Source organism: Heterodontus francisci, chromosome 3, assembly GCF_036365525.1.
Source record: "Heterodontus francisci isolate sHetFra1 chromosome 3, sHetFra1.hap1, whole genome shotgun sequence".
In the NCBI taxonomy this organism is placed as follows: domain Eukaryota; kingdom Metazoa; phylum Chordata; class Chondrichthyes; order Heterodontiformes; family Heterodontidae; genus Heterodontus; species Heterodontus francisci.
In genome coordinates, this window is record NC_090373.1 from 149,296,727 (window position 1) to 149,311,403 (window position 14,677).

Consider the following 14,677-nt stretch of genomic DNA (forward strand, 5'->3'; position numbering starts at 1 on the left):
TACCTTCTTAACCAATCTCCCATGTGGGACCTTATCAAAAGCCTTACTGAAGTCCATGTCGACTACATCACTGCTTTACCCTCATCTACACACCTCCTCGAAAAACTCAATCAAATTTGTTAGACATGATCTCCAACTGACAAAGCCATGTTGACTATCCTTGATTAATCCCTGCCTCTCCAAGTGGAGATTAATCCTGTCCCTCCAAATTTTTTCCAATAGTTTCCCCACCACTGATCTTAGACTCACCAGCCTATAATTACCTGGTTTATCCCTGCTACCCTTCTTGAATAATGGTACCACATTCGCTGTCCTCCAGTCCTCTGGCACCTCTCCTGTGGCCAGACATGATTTGAAAGTTTGTGTCAGAGCCCCTGCAATCTCCTCCCTTGCCTCACATAACAGCCTGGGATACATCTCATCTGAGCCTTTTAAGCCCACTAAAACAGCTAATACCTCCTCCCTTTCAATGCTAATTTGTTCAACTATATCACAATCCCCCTCCCTGATCTCTACACTTACATCGTCCTTCTCCACAGTGAAGACAGATGAAACGTAATCATTAAAACCTCACCTATGTCCTCCAGCCCCACGCACAGATTGCCACTCTGGTCCCTCATGGGACCTACTCTTTCCCTGGTTATCCTCTTGCCCTTAATATACTCATTAAAAGCCTTGGGATTTTCCTTTATCTTGCCCGCCAGTGCTTTTTCATGCCACCTCTTCGCTCTCATAATTACTTTTTTTAAGCACCCTTCTACACTTTCTATACTCCTCTAGGACCTCCGCTGTTTTCAGCACTCTGAATGTGCCATAAGCCTCCTTTTTTTCCCCTATCCAATCCTCTATATTCCTTGACATCCAAGGTTCCCTGGACGTGTTGGTCCTACCCTTCACCTTTACGGGAACATGTTGATCCTGAACTCTCTCTATTTCCTTTTTGATTGATTAAATGATTCCCACTGGTCTGATGTAGACTTTCCTACAAGTCGCTGCTCCTAGTCCACTTTGGCCAGATCCTGTTTTATCATATTGAAATCGGCCTTCCCCCAATACAGTACCTTCATTTCCGCTCCATCTTTGTCCTTTTCCATAACTACTTTAAATCTTACAGAGTTGTGGTCACTATTCCTGAAACGCTCCCCCACTGACACTTCTACCACTTGTCTGGCTTAATTCCCGAAGATTAAGTCCAGTACTGCCCCTTCTCTTGTAGGACTTTCTACACGCTGGCTCAAAAAGCTCTCTTGGATGCAATTAAGAATTCCACCCTCTTTAAGCCTTTTGCACTAAGACTATCCAAGTTAATACTGGGGCAGTTGAAATCCCCTACTATTATTACCCTATTATTTTTACACCTCTCTGAGATTTGCCTACATATCTGCTCCTCTATCTTTCCCTGACTATTTGGAGACCTGTAGTACTCTCCCAGCAAAGTGATTGCCTCCTTTTTGTTTTTAAGTTCTACCCATTTGGCCTCATTTGAGGAACCTTCTAAGATATCATCTCTCCTTACTGCAGTAATTGACTCCTTGATCAACAGTGTAATGCCACCTCCTCTTTTCCACCCCCCCCCCCCCCACCCCCACCCCACCCTCCCAACCACCATGTCATGCCTGAAGATTCTATACCCTGGAATACTGAGCTGCCAGTCTTGCCCTTCCCTCAACCATGTCTCTGTGATAGCAAATAATATCATGTTCCCATGTGCTAATCAATGCCCTCAATTCATCTGCCTTACTTGTAAGATTTCTTGCGTTAAAATAGATGCAATCCAGCCTTGCATCATTCGCTTGTGCCTTAACAGTCTGCGTTCCAGACTGACTTTGACTGTGCATCACCCCCTACGGTACCTCCATTCTGTATCCCATCCCCCTACCAAATTAGTTTAAACACCCCCCCCACTCCCCTAACAGCACTAGCAAACCACCCAGCAAGGATGAACGTAAAGGCATAGCTGCAGCACTGTAACAGTTGAATTATGGTTGGACAATGAGCTCAGATTGAAACCAAAGCAGGAGGAGAGTGGGCCAGGAAAGACACAGCCTGATTCAGATCTTTAAAATTAATGAATGGAAGGCAGACTATACACACTTCCTTAGAAGGCATCCCTACTCACCCATACAAATACAATAAGAATCTACTCACTCAAGAATTGATAACATTTTGTGTCCCTCAAGCAAATTTTAACATGTGTCATTAGAAAAATTACTTGTATCTAAAATTACAATCTTTCTCATCTTTGAATATAGTAAATGCCACCTTAGTTTACACTGGAAGATAACTGAATGTTCTTAAAAGTGTTAAGTTCTTAAGTGTTTTAGCAGTTTAACCTCCTGGCATGCCTATGGAAGCAACAATCTGCAGACCCTTTAATGTAGAAGCCATCCCAAATTACTGGGGGGATGGGGGGAAAGAAAAAAACAGATGGGGGTACGGAAGGGGGGGGGGGGAAGGGGAGGGGCAAGTGGAGGTTTGTCAAAAGATTCAAAATATTTTAAAATATGGTGAAGGAAAGAAGAACCAGTTGTCATCTGGAGAGCAAGCACGTGCAAAATTTACAAAACTGAAAATTTACACTAAACAGCTAATGAGAAACATCTGTTACAGGCCCAGGTAACTGCATGTGTATTTATTACCATCTTTTATGCAAAAAGATAGCTGTGTACATAACCATGTAATCTGTTCCTCCAGTAATAGGCTGCTCTGCTAAATATAAATAGAAGGAAAGGACGCAGTACGTGACCTTTAATTAGTTTAAAGAAGGTCTAAGTTTCAGCATTGATGCAAACTCTTATTAAACTGCTCATGTTTCCTCTCCATTTCTCTGCATCGTCTCCTGATTATTTTTCCACATATATTTAAATATTAATTAAATCAACTTAAGGAGTAAAAATGGTAAACATTGCTATTAACTCTTTGTAGCGAGCCTTGGTGTGGCTCAGTGGGTCATACTTGTCTCTCAGTCAGAGTGTTTTGAGATAAAGTCCCATGCCAGGTCTTTGGCATACAATCCAACTGAGGGAATGCAGCACTGCTGAAGATGGACGAGATCTGTAATTATAATTATTTAGGTAGCCTATTCTTTCTTTGGGCCTCCTTATCTCGAGAGACAATGGATATGCGCCTGGAGGTGGTCAGTGGTTTGTGAAGCAGCGCCTGGAGTGGCTATAAAGGCCAATTCTGGAGTGACAGGCTCTTCCACAGGTGCTGCAGAGAAATTTGTTTGTCGGGGCTGTTGCACAGTTGGCTCTCCCCTTGCGCCTCTGTCTTTTTTCCTGCCAACTGCTAAGTCTCTTCGACTCGCCACAATTTAGCCCTGTCTTTATGGCTGCCCGCCAGCTCTGGCGAATGCTGGCAACTGACTCCCACGACTTGTGATCAATGTCACACGATTTCATGTCGCGTTTGCAGACGTCTTTATAGCGGAGACATGGACGGTCGGTGGGTCTGATACCAGTGGCGAGCTCGCTGTACAATGTGTCTTTGGGGATCCTGCCATCTTCCATGCGGCTCACATGGCCAAGCCATCTCAAGCGCCGCTGACTCAGTAGTGTGTATAAGCTGGGGGTGTTGGCCGCTTCAAGGACTTCTGTGTTGGAGATATAGTCCTGCCACCTGATGCCAAGTATTCTCCGAAGGCAGCGAAGATGGAATGAATTGAGGCGTCGCTCTTGGCTGGCATACGCTGTCCAGGCCTCGCTGCCATAGAGCAAGGTACTGAGGACACAGGCCTGATACACTCGGACTTTTGTGTAGCCTATTCAATCATCAAGTAATTGGACTTTTGACAATGAACACAACTTCGTTCCAAAAGTCGACTTGGTCTGTTTAATTATTTCATTTTTGTTTATGCATATATAAAGTATTCAAACCCAGAGGACAGCACTGTAAACAGAACTCTTGATTAATGCCTTCTCTAGTGTATTTTGACCGAGCCATATAACAGATTATTGCCAGTAAAATGGTGAAGGTAGACAGTATTTAGGTGAAAAACCTCATTATTGACAACAAACTATAATTCAGTGTCCTGGCCAATATTTATCCCTGAATCAAAATCACAAAAAACAGATTATATGGTCATTATCACATTGCTGCTTGTGGGAGTTTGCTGTACGCAAATTAGCAGCTACATATCCTACATTACAACAGCGGCTACAGTTCTAAAGTACTTAATTGATTGTAAAGGGTATGAAAGCCACTATATGGTGTTTTTAAATTCTTTCAGGGGCATTGTTGCCCATCCTTAATTGCCCTTGAGAAGGTGGTGGTGAGCTGCCTTCTTGAACTGCTGAAGTCCATCAGGTGTAGGTACACCCACAGTCCTGTTGGGGAGTTCCAGGATTTTGACCCAGTGGCAGTAAAGGAACAACGATATAGTTCCATGTCAGGATAGTATGTGGCTTGGAGGGGAACTTGCAGACGGTGGTGTTCCCATGCATCTGTTGCTGTTCTTCTAGGTGGTAAAGATTGCAGGTTTGGAAGGTGCTGTTGAAGGAGGCTTGGCGAATTGTTGCAGTGCATCTTATAGATGGTACACACTGCTGCCACTGCGCATCAGTGTTGGAGGGAGTGAATGTTGAAGGTGGTGGATGGGGCGCCAGTCAAAAGGGCTGCTTTGTTCTGGATGGTGTCAAGCTTCTTGAGTGTTGTTGGGGCTTCACTCATCCGGGCAATTGGACAGTATTACATCAGAAGAATCTCCCTGCTCAGCATAGTGGGGAAAGTCTTTGCTCGAGTCGCTCTGAACAGGCTCCAGAAGCTGGCCGAGCGCGTCTACCCTGAGGCACAGTGTGGCTTTCGTGCAGAGAGATCGACTATTGACATGCTGTTCTCCCTTCGTCAGATACAGGAGAAATGCCGTGAACAACAGATGCCCCTCTACATTGCTTTCATTGATCTCACCAAAGCCTTTGACCTCGTCAGCAGACGTGGTCTCTTCAGACTACTAGAAAAGATCGGATGTCCACCAAAGCTACTAAGTATCATCACCTCATTCCATGACAATATGAAAGGCACAATTCAACATGGTGGCTCCTCATCAGAGCCCTTTCCTATCCTGAGTGGTGTGAAACAGGGCTGTGTTCTCGCACCCACACTTTTTGGGATTTTCTTCTCCCTGCTGCTTTCACATGCGTTCAAATCCTCTGAAGAAGGAATTTTCCTCCACACAAGATCAGGGGGCAGGTTGTTCAACCTTGCCCGTCTAAGAGCGAAGTCCAAAGTACAGAAAGTCCTCATCAGAGAACTCCTCTTTGCTGACGATGCTGCTTTAACATCTCACACTGAAGAATGCCTGCAGAGTCTCATCGACAGGTTTGCGTCTGCCTGCAATGAATTTGGCCTAACCATCAGCCTCAAGAAAACGAACATCATGGGGCAGGATGTCAGAAATGCTCCATCCATCAATATTGGCGACCACGCTCTGGAAGTGGTTCAAGAGTTCACCTACCTAGGCTCAACTATCACCAGTAACCTGTCTCTAGATGCAGAAATCAACAAGCGCATGGGTAAGGCTTCCACTGCTATGTTCAGACTGGCCAAGAGAGTGTGGGAAAATGGCGCACTGACACGGAACACAAAAGTCCGAGTGTATCAGGCCTGTGTCCTCAGTACCTTGCTCTACGGCAGCGAGGCCTGGACAACGTATGCCAGCCAAGAGCGACGTCTCAATTCATTCCATCTTCGCTGCCTTCGGAGAATACTTGGCATCAGGTGGCAGGACTATATCTCCAACACAGAAGTCCTTGAAGCGGCCAACATCCCCAGCTTATACACACTACTGAGTCAGCGGCGCTTGAGATGGCTTGGCCATGTGAGCCGCATGGAAGATGGCAGGATCCCCAAAGACACATTGTACAGCGAGCTCGCCACTGGTATCAGACCCACCGGCCGTCCATGTCTCCATTATAAAGACGTCTGCAAACGCGACATGAAATCGTGTGACATTGATCACAAGTCGTGGGAGTCAGTTGCCAGCATTCGCCAGAGCTGGCGGGCAGCCATAAAGACAGGGCTAAATTGTGGCGAGTCGAAGAGACTTAGTAGTTGGCAGGAAAAAAGACAGAGGCGCAAGGGGAGAGCCAACTGTGCAACAGCCCCAACAAACAAATTTCTCTGCAGCACCTGTGGAAGAGCCTGTCACTCCAGAATTGGCCTTTATAGCCACTCCAGGCGCTGCTTCACAAACCACTGACCACCTCCAGGCGCGTATCCATTGTCTCTCGAGATAAGGAGGCCCAAAAGAAAGAAACATCAGAAGAAATGCTGGAAATACTCAGCAGGTTTGGCAGCATCTGTGGAGAAAGAAGCAGAGTTAACGTTTCAGGTCAATGACCCTTCATTCGAACTGGGTATTGATGACAGGTCACTGACCTGAAACGTTAACTTTGCTTCTCTCTCCACAGATGCTGCCAGGGTATTTCCAGCATTTCTTGTTTTTATTTCAGATTTCCAACATCTTCAGTGTTTTGCTTTTATTATAGTATTACATCACACTCCTGACATGTGCCTTTATAGATGGTAAACAGGCTTTGGGGAGTTAGGAGGTGAGTTACTCGCCACAGAATTCCCAGCCTCTCCTGCCACAGTATTTATATGGCTGGTCCAGTTATGTTTTTGGTCAATGGTAACCCCCAGGATGTTGATGGTGGGGGATAGTAATGCCACTAAATGTCAAGGGAGATAATTAGATTCTCTTTTGTTGGAGATGGCCATTGCCTGGCACTTGTGTGGTGCGAATGTTACTTGCCACTTATCAGCCCAAGCCTGAATGTTGCCCAGGTCTTGCTGGATATGTATCTGAGGAGGCAGAAATGTTGCTGAACATTGTGCAAGCATCAGTGAACATCCCCACTTCTGGCATTATGTTGTAGGGAAGACATTGATGAAGAATGGCAAGATGGTTGGGCCTACCCTGAGGAGCTTCCGCAGCGATATCTTGGGACTGAGATGATCGGCCTCCAACAACCACAACCATTTTTCTTTATGTTATATGACCCCAACCAGCGGAGAATATTCCCCCTGATTCCCATTGACATCAATTTTTCTAGGGCTCTTTGATGCCACACTCAGTCAAATGCTTTCTTGATGTCAAGGGCGTTAACTCTCACCTCACCTTTGGAATTCAGCTCTTTTGTCCATGCTTGGACCAAGGTTGTAACGAGGTCTGGAGCCAGGTGGCACTGGCGGAATCCAAACTGAGCAGTGGTGACATTAAGTGCTGCTTGATAGCACTGTCGATGACACCTTCCATCACTTTGCTGATGATCGAGTAGACTGATGGGGTGGTAATTGGCCGAATTGGATTTGTTCTGCTTTTTGTGGACAGGACATACCTGGGCAATTTTCCATATTGCCGGGTAGATGTCAGTGTTGTAGCTGTACTGGAACAGCCTGGCTAGGGGCGCGGCCAGTTCTGGAGCAGAAGTCTTCAGTAGTACAACCAGAATGTTGTCAGGGCCCATATCCGGTGCCTTCAGCCATTTCTTGATATCATGAATTGTATTCAGCCACAATCAGTAATCTCATGGCCTGGCCCACTCTACCATTACCAGCAAGCCAGGGGACCAACCCTGGTTCAATGAAGTGTGCAGGAGGGCAGCACCAGGCATACCTCAAAATGAGGTGTCAGCCTGGTGAAGCTACAGCACAAGACTCCTTGCATGCCAAACAGTGTAAGCAGCATGGAACAGACAGGGCTAAGCAATCCCACAACCAATGGATCAGATCTAAGCTCTGCAGTCCTACAACATCCAGCCATGAATGGTGGTGGACAATTAAACAACTGACAGGAGGAGGAGCCTCCACAAACGTCCCCAACCTCAACGATGGTGGAGCCCAGCACATCAGTGCAAAAGACAAGCATTTGCACCCACCTTCAGCCAGAACTGCCAAGTGGGTGATCCATCTCGGCCTCCTCCTGTGGTCCCCAGCATCACAGATGCTAGTCTTCAGCCAATCCGAATCACTCTACGTGATATCAAGCAACGGCTGAAGGCACTGGATACTGCAAAGGCTGTGGGCCTTGACAACATTCTGGCAATAGTACTGAAGACCTTTGCTCCAGAATTAGCTGCGCCCCCAGCCAAGCTGTTCCAGTACAGCTACAACACTGGCACTAACTGGCAATGTGGAAAATTGCCCAGGTATGTCCTCACAAAAAGCAGGACACGTCCAACCCGGCCAATTACTGCCCTATCAGTCTCCTCCCGATCATCAGTAAAATGATGGAAGGGTTTGTCGACAGTGCTATCAAGCAGCACATGCTCAGAAATAACCTGCTCAATGACGCTCAGTTTGGGTTCCGACACTCAGCTCCTGACCTCATTACAGCCTTGGTCCAAACATGGTCAAAAGAGCTGAAATCCAGAGGTGAGGTGAGAGTGACTGCCCTTGACATCAAGGAAGCATTTGATTGAGTATGGAATAAAGGAACCCCATGCAAAACTGGAGTCAATGGGAATCAGGGGAAAAACTCTCCGCTGGTTAGAGTCATACCTAGCACAAAGGAAGATTGTTGTGGTTGTTGGAGGCCAATCATCTCAGTTCCAGGACATCACTACAGGAATTCCTCAGGGTAGTGTCCTAGGCTCAACCATCTTCAGCTGCTTCATCAGTGATCTTCCCTCCATCATAAGGTCAGAAGTGGGGATGGTCACTGTTGATTGCACAATGTCCAGCACCATTCGTGAATCCTCAGATACTGAAGCAGCCCCTGTCCAGATGCAATAAGACCTGCACAACATCCAGGCTTGGGCTGATAAGTGGTAAATAACATTCCCGCCACACAAGTGCCAGGCAATGACCATCTCAAACGAGAGAGAATCTAACTATCTCCCCTTGACATTCAATGGCATTACAATCGCTGAATCCCCCACTATCAACATCCTAGGGATCACCATTGACCTGAAACTGAACTGGACCAGCCTTGTAAATGCTGTGGCTACAAGAGCAGGTCAGAGACTGAGAATTCGAACTCACCTCCTGTCTCCCCAATGTCTGCCCACTATCCACAAGGCACAAGTCAGGAGTGCAATGGAATACTCTCCACTTGCCTGGATGGGTGCAGTTCCAACAACACTCAAGTAGCTAGACACCATCCAGGACAAAGCAGCCCATTTCATTGGCACTCTATTTACCACCTTCAACATTCACTTCCTCCACCACTGACACACAGTGGCAGCAGTGTGTACCACCTACAAGAAGCATTGCAGCAACTCACCAAGGCTCTTTTGACAGCACCTTCCAAACCTAGAAGGACAAGGGAAGCAGGTGCATGGGAACACCACCGCCTGCACATTCCCCTCCAAGCCACATACCTTCCTGATTTGGAATTAAATCGTCATTTCTTCACTGTCACTGGGTCAAAATCCTGGAACTCCCTTCCTAACAGCACTGTTGGTGCACCTACACCAGATGGACTTCAGAGGTTCAAGAAGGCAGCTCACCACCACCTTCTCAAGGGCAATTAGGGATGAGCAATAAATTTTTTTTTTTTAGATTAGAGATACAGCACTGAAACAGGCCCTTCGGCCCACCGAGTCTGTGCCGAACATCAACCACCCATTTATACTAATCCTACACTAATCCCATATTCCTACCAAACATCCCCACCTGTCCCTATATTTCCCTACCACCTACCTATACTAGTGACAATTTATAATGGCCAATTTACCTATCAACCTGCAAGTCTTTTGGCTTGTGGGAGGAAACCGGAGCACCCGGAGAAAACCCACGCAGACACAGGGAGAACTTGCAAACTCCACACAGGCAGTACCCGGAATCGAACCCGGGTCCCTGGAGCTGTGAGGCTGCGGTGCTAACCACTGCGCCACTGTGCCGCCAATGCTGGCCTGACCAGCAACGCCCACATCCCCCGAACAAATAAAAAAATGCTCAAAGTTGTAATGTAGAAAACACACTATCGCTATTGGCATAAAGACCCAGAAGTAATGGTGAGGATCATGGAATAGGATGGTCAGGGTCCTATTAGTTTAAAAAATTGGTTTAAAGACAGAAAACAGTGAGTCGTGGTAAATGGCTGTTTTTCAGACTGGAGGATGATAGACAGTGGTGTTCCCCAAGGGTCAGTGCTAGGACCACCACATTTTTTTTTGCTACCTACAAGTGATTTGGATCTTGGAACACAGTAGAATTTCAAAATTTGCTAATGACACCACACTTGGAGGAGTGGCAAACATTGAGGATGATACGAAGTGCCTGCAACAGGACATAGACAGGCTAGCACAGAGTGGTCCAACATCTGGCCTGCCAAAGATTTCTATCCGGCCTGCGGATGGAAACTGTACTCGTGCTGTTCCTCATCCTCACCAGGGGTCCATGACTGGAGATGAGAAATTTCCCTTTGACTTCTTCTTGCCGATCAAGTTTAAAAAAAATTCACACTTTCAATTTCACAGCTGATAAGTGCTGTATGAGAGCGGGAACAGCCCTTTCCCAACTTCGGACAGATTCAGGGTTTTTGGGTGGGCTTTTTTACAAAAAAAAGCAGAACCTGAGGGAAAACCCCGAAACTGTGCAAAGTTGGGAAATGGCTGTTTTCACTCGCTTCAACTGTCAGCTGTGAAACAGGGTTGCGATCTTTTTTAAAAACTGACCATGCTGAGCATTCCTGCTCTCTGCAACTGTCAGAGAAAGAGAAAGGGGGACAGAGAGAGACAGAGAGTGAAAGGGGGAGGGGACACAAGGAGAGAGAGAGAGAGACAGGGAGAGAGAGAGAGAGACAGGGAGAGAGAGAGAGAGACAGGGAGAGAGAGTGATCAAGATCACTCCTGACAAATCGACATCTATTCGGAATACTCCACATCGCTACAAAAAGTGTGCAGGCAAACATTGAATACTTGTGCAAGCAGCAAAATGCCAGGTATCTCACTAAATCAGTGTCCAACATAATGAAGTGAAAATAAGTCAAGAAATTAGTCTTCTCATTTAAGGCCTCTTCACAAAAATGTACATTTGTTGTTATTTTGATAATAGTAAGATAAATTTTTAATATCTTTATCTTTCTGAAATTGTTTCTCTGGCCCCCTATGTAACTCAAAAATTGTAATGTGCCCCCCCCACCCCATTTGAAAAGGCTGGACAAACCTGGGCCAGCAGAAAGGGCAGACAGATGGAATTTATTACAGGCAAGTGTGAGGTGATGCATTTTGGCAGGAGGGATAGGGTGAGACAACATAGACTTAATGGCACAGTTCTAAAGAGTGTACAGAAGCAGTGGGACCTGGGGGTACATGGGCATCGATCTTTGAAGATGGCAGGACATGTTGAGAGACTGATTAGCAAAGCATGTGGGAACGTAGGCTACGTAAATAGTGGCATAGAGTACAAAAGCAGGAAAGTTATTTTGAACCTTTATAAAGCTCTGGTTAGGCCCCAACTAGAGCATTGTGTCCAATTCTGGTCACAATTTGGAAAGGATGTGAGGGCCCTTGAGACAGTGCAAAGGAATTTTACCAGAATGGTTCCATGGATGGTGGATTTTAGTTACATGGAAAAGCTGGGGTTGTTCTCCCTGGAGCAAAGGAGACTGAGGGGAGATTTGATAGAGATGCACATTTTATGACAGGCTTAGAAAAGTTAGACAAGGAAAAGCTGTTCCAATGAACACAGATTGAAGGGTCTGGGAAAGAGATGCAGGGGGAATGTGAGGAAGTACTTTTTTTATGCAACGAGTGGTGTTGACCTGGAACTTGCTGCCCACGAGGGTGGTGGAGGCAGAGACAATCAATGATTTCAAAAGGAAATTGGATAAGCACTTGAAGAAAATACACTTGAACGAAATAAACTGGAAGGAAATAAACTTGCAGTTCCGAAACAATAAGAAAATGAAAACTACCTTTAGCAACAGCTTTTGGCTTTGAAGCCATTCTTCCTACAAGGCACTCCTTCAGCATGGATTCAAAGTTGACCCAATTGTGAATCTGAAATTTGAAGAAAATGGTCACATCAACTAGTTTGCTAAGACAGGCATGTATTTCTCCACGCTATATTTCAGCAAATACACAAAAAATCCTGGAAATACACACAAATATAAAGAAATAGGATAGATTACCATTTAAGGAAACTGGAAGATTAGCCACATGGGATGCAATGAAATGAAAGGGGGTGGGGGGGGGGGTGCAGATAAGTGCAAAAATCATCTCTTATCACAAAGAGACAAATAATAAGTTTTATATCCCGCAAGCAGATTTTTCTTAAAGCTAGAAGGAATGAGAAATCACGGACATCTATATTTTGAAAAAGATATGGAAGCACTGGAAAAAGTGAAAAAAGATTCACAAAGATGATACCAGAACTAAGAGAATATGCTCATCAGGAAAGGCTGAAAAGGTTAGGGTTCTTTTCCGCAGAAAATAGAAGGCTGTGAAGTGACCTAATAGAGGACTTTAAAATTATGAAGTTATTTAATAAGATGTAAAGAAAATGTTCCCATCTGTGGGGGAGACTAGGGTCCATAAATATAGGTCAGCCACCAAAAGATCCAATAGAGAATTCAAGAGCAACTTTTTCACCCAAAAAGTGGTAAGAATTTGGTACTCACTATCACAAAGAGTATTTGAGGCAAATAGCATAGCTGCATTTAAAGGGAAGCTAGATTAGCACGAGGGAGAAAGGAATGGAAGGATATGTGGATGGGGTTGAATGAAGAGTGGTGGGAAGAGGCTCCTGTGCAACACAATCACCAGCATAGACCTGTTGGACTGAATGGCCTGTTTCTCTGCTGTAGACTATGCAAACCTATGAATGATGTAGACAGATGAACTCAAATAAGCAAAGGCATTAAAACAGAAGAGGATGTTAAAATAGCTGAGTATGCATGTAAAGCAGTGTGGCAAGTAAATGCCAAATGTAGAGGATGGGAGAAATAGTTTAAAAAAAATAGAAAATGGCGACTTAGGCCAGAAGTCAGTCAACTCAATTCAACAGCTTCATGGTCACTTTCAATGGTATGAGCTTTTTTATACCAGATTTTTATTTATTTTTAAACTGAATTCAAATTCACAAGCTGCCGAGGTGGGACTTGAACTCACATTCTCAGGATTATTCGGGTAATATAACCACGACCCTACTATAGGCCTCTATAGTTGTAGAGCTAGATGCTATGAGTATTCATTGGAAAGCTTACCTCCTGTCATGTTGCCAAGGGCAGCACATAGATGAGGAAGAGCAGGGGATCAAGAATAAATACTGCTTGATTCTGGGAGTAATAGTGCAAAGATGGGGGAAAAGCCATTGCAGGAGATGCTCTCACTAAGATCAGATAAAGAAGGGCAGGACCAAATAAGGGCAATCACATGGAGATGGATAGTGGTGGGGTGGAGTTGGAGGTGGATAGTGTGATGAAATATTGCAAAGGATGCAGAAGTCGGGCAGGTCAGTTAGGGATAGTGCACCATTATGACAGTCACAGAAGATATCATTTGTGATTTTGATCAAGGCATTTTAGTAGCAAGTGCGGAAATCTAATTGGAGAAATTCAAACATGGACTTGTGGAAATCATGGGCTTGAATTTGGGAGGTGACCACATGTTGAAGGACTTTGAGAAGGAAGAGATGGGGCAGCAGTTTGCAAGGACAAAGGAGTTAACCTTGGGATTTTTGTGGAGAGGGGTGAAGACTGGTTTGAAAAAGAGGGAGACAGTACCTGAGGGGAGGGGTTAATTAAAAGGGCCAATTTTCAAAACTTTTATGAAAATTCTCTTATTGCAAATTAAAAAATATCTGGTATCAAATTTTGCAATCTCTGTGCAAATGTTACATCTTTGTTTATTAAAGGGGAGATGGATAAACCCAGCCACTACAGCCACTCAGCCTAAAACTGGTTGTGTGAAAACTTTTAGAGACAATAATCCGGGACAAAATTAATTGGTATTTGGAAAGGTATAGGCTAACAAATGAAAGTCAGCACAGATTTGTTAAAGATAAATCGCGTTTGACTAACTTAATGGAGTGTTTAGATGAGTTTTTAAAAATTCGTTCATAGGATGTGAGCATCGATGGCTCAGCCAGCATTTATTGCCCATTCATAATTGCCCTCGAGAAGGTGGCAGTGAGCTGCCTCTTGAACCCTTTCAATCCTTCGGGTGTAGGTACACCAAGAGTGTTGTTAGGAAGAGAGTTCCAGGATTTTGACCCAGCAACAGTGAAGGAATGGCGATATAAGTCAGAATGGTGTGTGGCTTGGAGGGGAACTTGCAGATGGTGGTGTTCCCATGCATCTGCTGCCCTTGTCCTCCTAGGTGGAAGAGATCACTGGTTTGGAAGGTGCTGTCGAAGGACTCTTGGTAAGTTGCTGCAGTGCATCTTGTACATGGTACACACTGCTGCCACTGTGCATCGGTGGTGGAGGGAGTGAATGTTTAAGGTGGTGGATGGGGTGCCAATCAAGTGGGCTGCTTTGTCCTGGATGGTGTCGAGTTTCTTAAGCGCTGTTGGAGCTGCACCCATCCGGGCAAGTGGAGAGTCTTCCATCACACTCCTGAATTGTGCCTTGTACACGGTGGACAGAAATTGGGGAGCTGGAGGTGAGTTACTCGCCACAGGATTCCTAGCCTCTGACCTGCTCTTGTAGCCAGGGTATTTATACGGCTACTCCAGTTCAGTTTCTGGTCAATGGTAGCCCCTAGGATGTTGACAGTGGGTAATTCAGCAA

The 14,677-nt window shown here is 45.3% G+C and overlaps 1 protein-coding gene across 1 annotated transcript in view; it reads right to left on the bottom strand.

Annotated features, from left to right (window-relative positions):
• The window catches only part of cyb5r4 (cytochrome b5 reductase 4), a 143,217-nt gene that overhangs the window by 90,294 nt on the left and 38,246 nt on the right, over window positions 1-14,677 (bottom strand). The window contains exon 4 of the mRNA XM_068026874.1: window positions 11,861-11,945. Coding sequence (XP_067882975.1) covers window positions 11,861-11,945 — 85 coding nt within the window. The remainder of the gene's footprint in view (window positions 1-11,860; window positions 11,946-14,677) is intronic.